This window comes from Microcaecilia unicolor, chromosome 4, assembly GCF_901765095.1.
Source record: "Microcaecilia unicolor chromosome 4, aMicUni1.1, whole genome shotgun sequence".
NCBI classification, from domain to species: domain Eukaryota; kingdom Metazoa; phylum Chordata; class Amphibia; order Gymnophiona; family Siphonopidae; genus Microcaecilia; species Microcaecilia unicolor.
Genome location: NC_044034.1, coordinates 341,203,016 through 341,209,015, shown reverse-complemented (window position 1 = coordinate 341,209,015; position 6,000 = coordinate 341,203,016). Strand labels below are relative to the sequence as shown.

At 43.2% G+C, this 6,000-nt stretch overlaps 1 protein-coding gene across 3 annotated transcripts in view; it reads right to left on the bottom strand.

Annotated features, from left to right (window-relative positions):
• Positions 1-894: 894 nt before the first annotated feature.
• The window catches only part of EVA1C (eva-1 homolog C), a 96,945-nt gene continuing 91,839 nt past the window's right edge, over positions 895-6,000 (bottom strand). For all 3 annotated transcript variants that reach the window (XM_030202141.1, XM_030202139.1, XM_030202140.1), the window contains one exon: positions 895-1,654. In XM_030202141.1, the coding sequence (XP_030058001.1) occupies positions 1,284-1,654 (371 nt within the window). In that variant the 3' untranslated portion in view covers positions 895-1,283. The remainder of the gene's footprint in view (positions 1,655-6,000) is intronic.

Sequence of the window (6,000 nt, the reverse complement as noted above, 5' to 3'; positions counted from 1 at the left end):
CTTACTGCCACCTATTTAGCAGGTGATAAGGGCTCGCAAGCTACTCATGCAGTAATCGGGTAATGCACAGCAGAGTGGCCACGCTGACAATTACCACTGGAAATGCCTGTGGTAGAAAATTAAAAATTATTTCTACTGTGGGAAGTGCAAACGGCAACTTTAGAACTAGCACCAGGCTCCTCAGCTGTACGGCCAATTTAGCACACTCTACTCGCACAGTAACCCTACTGTAGAAGGGCCTCTAAATTGTCTACAGCAGCAAAACATTTGAGGTAAAGATAACAATTGGGAGCCAGTGGCGTACAAAGGGGGGGCAGGGGGCAGTCTGCCCCGGGTGCACGCCGCTGGGGGGGGGGGGGTGCCGCGCGCCGGTCAGCTTCGTTTGTTTCCATGCTCCCTCTGCCCCAGAACAGGAAGTAACCTGTTACGGGGCAGAGGGAGCATGAAAACGAACGAAGCTGACCGGCATGCGGCACCCCCCCCCCCCCAGCGGCGTGCACCTAGGGGGTTCTTTCGCCGGGGTGGGGGTCGCGCTGCCCCCGGGGGGGAAGGGCGCATCGGCGATCCGCCCCGGGTGTCAGCCCCCCTAGGAATGCCACTGTTGGGAGCTCAAAAATCTGGTTGCTTAGGTGGTCAAGTCTTCGTTTTATAAGTTAAGGCTGGTCAAGGTTACCGGCCTTTTTGGATATAAACTCTTTTAGAACAGCTGTGAAGTCTTTAGTGGTTTTCCCAATTGGATTACTAACAGTCAGTGAATGGATCTGCCTCAAAGACTCACCCGTTGGCTGCAGGAGATTCCTAGAGGCTTTTTAATTTTGTATAGAAAAAAAATAGCTTTAATGTACTCTACAGTAATTTAAGATTCTTCAGATAAATACTCAATAAAAAATGTAAAAAAGTGCAAACAAATCTATATTTGTAGTACTGCTGTCCAAAATACAGCTCTGAAGGTGCAGTGTTATTAGTAAGACACAGGCAGTGGAATGGAGTGGGCCACTGGTCCCACCAATATTGTGCTAAATACATCAGCAGCTGGAGTGCTTGGGGGTAAGGCCAGGGAATGATCTGTTTGGCAACTACAACCACCAAGATGTTCTACTCTCGTTGCAGTACGAAGTTCATCTGTCTCACTCCAGTGCCTTTACTTCACAGAAATTATCCATTGTCATTTCAAATCTTCCTTCATAGAAGGCACTGACAGAACAAGAGCATTAAACTAACTTTACAAATAAAATCAATACACTTTTGAAATTCTTTGTGCCAGGAAAGGCCCCTGGTCAGCACTAGGAACTGATTAATCTTGGAATGAATGTGTCTGAAGCACTGTTCATCCATATTTCCTGCATTATCTGATCCCTGCGTTCAACCCTTTCTGCCAGTTCAGCTGCGTCCATAGAGTTATAGGCAGAGGGAGAAGATTTATATAATCCCAGAAATTCATCCGGAGAGGCTGAGTCTGAAGACTCCTCCTCCTCCTCACTGTCCTCACTGTCGCTATCTCCTTGGTCAGGTTTCGGCAGTAAGTGGCCATTCACTCGGTGAATTCTCCTGATATTCACAGGGCAAGTCACACGTATCACTAAGGCACACACAGTGAGGGCTAAGCCCATGCAGACACTACACATGAAGAGCAGGGCAGCACGTTCTGGGTGAGCTGTAAAAAAAAAAAAAGAAATATAATAATTATAGAGATAAGAGAGAGAATTCTAGAACAGTTGTCTATATTTGGCCACCTTTATAGAATTCACATATGCTGCTTGGGGATAGCACTTATTCCAGCCAAAGAGCTGGTGGAAATATTTGCATGTAAATGTGTACATATCAGAAGACTCCTGAGGCAACACAGCTCCGTGTCAAGTCTCTGTGGTGAAAATAAACTCTTCTTTTGACTTAGTCCTGTGTGTTTTAAGACTCATCTCTTACCCTACTCCTTGTTATTTCTTTTGACATTTTGTAGTGGTTTTTCCGTTCCTCTACTTTGGTGGTGGTGGGGGGGGGGGGGGGGGGTTGAAGATACAAACATAGCTTATAATATTCCATAAGTGTGAGTCCCACCCACACTCTGCCTGGACTTTGCCTATGCATACGCCCATCTGTAAAATATGCACTATATAAGATATATGCAAATTTACAGAATAGCACTTAGATAGAATTTTGACGTTTATGCTCATATGTGCACATATCTGTACATATCTATAATTATTCTAAACATTTGCATGCAAATGTTAACACTCACTTTATACACGATCTCTTAAAGTCTTGTTTATGCAAAACTCCTGGAGGTGGGGGGGGGGGGGGGTAATTAATGTAGGATACATATATTTTACTTTTCAGCCTAATTTTGTAGAGGTTTTCTAGGTTGGAAAAGAGATTGCAAAATGTGAGTGCCACAGCTTGGATGTGTATTTATTTTATAAAATGCTTGCTGAATGCAGTCTTTTGTAAAATATACATACGTATAAGCAGTAATGTGGCAAGAACCGAAATTTCAGGGTTGGGGAAGGCAATAGTTAATATAGGTGGGCACTAGGCACCTCCTTTCCTCTGTTTCACCTTTACTCTCCCCCCCAAAAAAAAAAAAAAATTCCAGAATTTGAAATACCTTAGCTGGCAGAGATTTCAAGCCCCACCAGCAAGCTGCCCTGAGTCTGCTAATGCGACAGCAGGTTAACTCACTGATGCCAGCATCGTAAGCGTGCTCAGTTCTCTCACCTGTACTCAGCCTGCATGAGAACAGAGCATGCTCATGGTACCAGCATCAGCAGCTCAACCTGCTGCCAGATTTCTTCAGCTGTTGGGTCTTGGGGATTTCCTCTGGCTACAAAATGGTACACCTGATGCCCACACAGGGCTGTTTATATATACACTAGTAAAAAAGCCCCGTTTCTGATGCAAATGAAACGGGGGCTAGCAATGTTTTCTTCTGTGTGCATGTGGGAGTGTGTGTGTCCCTGCCCTCTCTCCCCTCCCCCCTCTGAGTCCTTCACTGTTACAGAGCCAGCGATTTGATTTCGTGCTCTGCTGTTTTCCTTCACTGACTGTGTTACAGAGAGGGCGGGGCAGACACTCATAGGGAAACCGGATATCTCGCCCCCTTCACACTTCCGGCTGGAGGCTTCATAGAACGTTGGTGTTGCCTTTTATATAGAGAGATATGTTCTAATTGGTTTTTATCAATAAATTACGTTTTATTTTCCAACGATCTGCTTCGTTCATTCCCCCCCCCCACCCCGTGGCTACACCATTGATTGTACGTACAGCAGGATCAGACATTTTACAACAAAAAAAAAAACCCCACATTAAAAAAAGAGCAGCATCATTTGGTGCTTTGTGCATGAACATAGCATTACTTACATGTATGAATAGTGGATTTCACATAACTGAATGGCCCAACCACAATTCATCCCAAATTACTAGAGCAGTTAGTTGGCAGTTATGCATGCTTTGGAGCCGATAGTGACATTTTTATAGGTATATGTATATTCCTGTTGTAAAGCAGCAAAAATAGAAGGCTCGCTCAGACTATGCCCAGAACATTCCCCCTTCAAATGTATGCATGCCGTATGCAAACGCAGAGAGGTAGCACATCTTCTAAAATTGCTACTATTCATGTAAATGGAATTTCTGCATGTGCAGGTCTTTGAAATCGCCTCTGTAGTGTTATACACAATTACAATGCTACATAGCAGTGTACCAAGTGGACTACAGGGTACAGCAGCATAATGACCAGAAGGGAACTGTAATGGTCAGAGCTCCCAGTCCATAGCAATCTACACACTAAAGACAAAAAGCAGGCAGGCAGGCAGGCAGGATTACCCTTCTGACCTAGCATCCTGGGGTTCTGCCAACTTTGATAATCTCAAAGCTTCAGATTCAGATTTACAGACATCAACAGAAATCACTTAGGAATGGTGCTCCATCCATTAGCTTCTGTGCAGTGATTTTATATATAAATAGCTGGTTGATAATGATTTGGCATTACAAAAGGTGACAGTTTCACAACCTTCCGGAAGATACTGAAGACGTACCTGTTCAAAGAGACTTACAAAAAGAATCCTCCTTAATGGCTTGTTTCCTAATCTATACCAGAACCAACCAATATTGATCCCTTCTGATTTGATTATTTTATCATATTATCATTATTGAACATTACATTTTTTTCCTACTCTCACTTGTATGTTATGTATTATCATTTTATTTACCCTACCTACCTGTTATTCTTGTACATTAACTGTAACAATATGCTGAACCTCTTACTCTGTTAATGGTGATGCCATTGCTATATAATGTAAGCCACATTGAGCCTGCAAATAGGTGAGAAAATGTGGGATACAAATGCAGCAAATAAATAAATAAATCTACCTTTGTCTTTTTACACTCGTATGTAATAATGTATGCAATAATTCATTATAACATTGCTCCTTACATCCATGCAATACAAGGATCCCCAACCTACGGCTTGAGGGCAACATGTTTCCCACCAAACCTTCCAATATTGCAAGAGACCAGAGAGAATAGCTATATTAAAAATTCTGGTCTCTATAAGACAAATGTGACCTTAATTTTAAAACAGTCAGGCACATATTAATCCCATTAGAGACATTTTCCTCCTTGCCCATTAGTCAGGGCTAATAGTTTGACTGTTAGCAATTTATGAGATCAAAAATTTCTAGTGGATTGATGTTCAAGCCCAAATGTACATTTTCCTGTCTCAACGCCATCACTGTGCAGGTGTATTCCATGGATTTCATTTTTCAGTAGGACAAAAAACAAATTAGTCATACTTGAACATAGGAGTGGGCCTCCACAAAAGAAAGCACAAATGCAACTTGAAAAAGAGGAGTGGGTAGAAGACACTTTCTTCACAAACTAATGGAAAGTGTGTTTGCTTATTTTGGCGTGAAATGTCAGTGTAGTGATGAAATACAACATAGGATGGCAGTTCACCACACAGCCTATAAAGTACACAAGTGAGAACTTTCTGAATAGCTACTTGAGAAATGTAGACGTGAGAGAACTGACGTTGGCCTTGACCTCTCGACAATAGCTTGTGTAGAGAAATGAAAAGCAACCGCAGCTGCACCTACTTTCAAAGAATAAGAAACCATTGAAGACAGTGAGGTTATTTAGGAAGGTAGGTATGTGGCTTTTGAAATGTTTCCCCCCCCCCCCCCAAAAAAAAAGTACAATTCTAAAACAAATATTACTAACAGGCGTACTTAAACTAAAACTGCATTATTATCTTGCTCAAAAAATTGCATTTCATGTAGAATTCCAACAGTTACCTATGGCACGCAAAGCATATGGGAGTGAATTCCAAAGGTAGAGGATGATTGAGGAAAACACCTTATTCCTGCTACCTTCTAACAGTATATCGTGCACACCTGGAATCTATAGCAGATTGTCTTGAGAAGAACAAAGTGGCCAGGTAGGAGTACATCACAGGAGGCAATTCAAGTACTGTGGAAACTCCCCCTTCAAAAGTCTAAAAGGCAATGTTGAAACTGAATTCTGGATTTCACTGGGAACCAGAGGAGCTCTTCAAATACGGGGGAGGGTTCCTTGGCCCAGGGCCAGCCCAGTCACTAGGTAGACTAGGCATCTGTCAATGGTAGCACAATTTGGTGTGTGGGCAGCACAGTTGAGGTAATCAGCATCTCCCCATCCTCCTCCCAAGTGTTCAATGGCTTCCTTTCCCTTCCGTACCTCTCTACACAGAAGTTCAAAGCCCTACATCAGCGCAACAAGTGTTGTGTCTGCAAACTAACTGATATGCTGGTGCCACCACAGAGGATGTGAGAAAGGGAAGAGAAGCTGATGAACACCTTGGGGGAAAACAAGAAGATGCTGGACACCATGGGAGGGGGAAGAATAGGGAAGGAGAGAGATGCTGAACACTAGGGGGATGGGAGGAAGGTAGGAAAAGGAAGATGTTAGATGTGAGGGTGGTGGGGAAAGGCTAATGAGCTGCCCTGGGGTTGGGGAGGTGCACATCTGAAG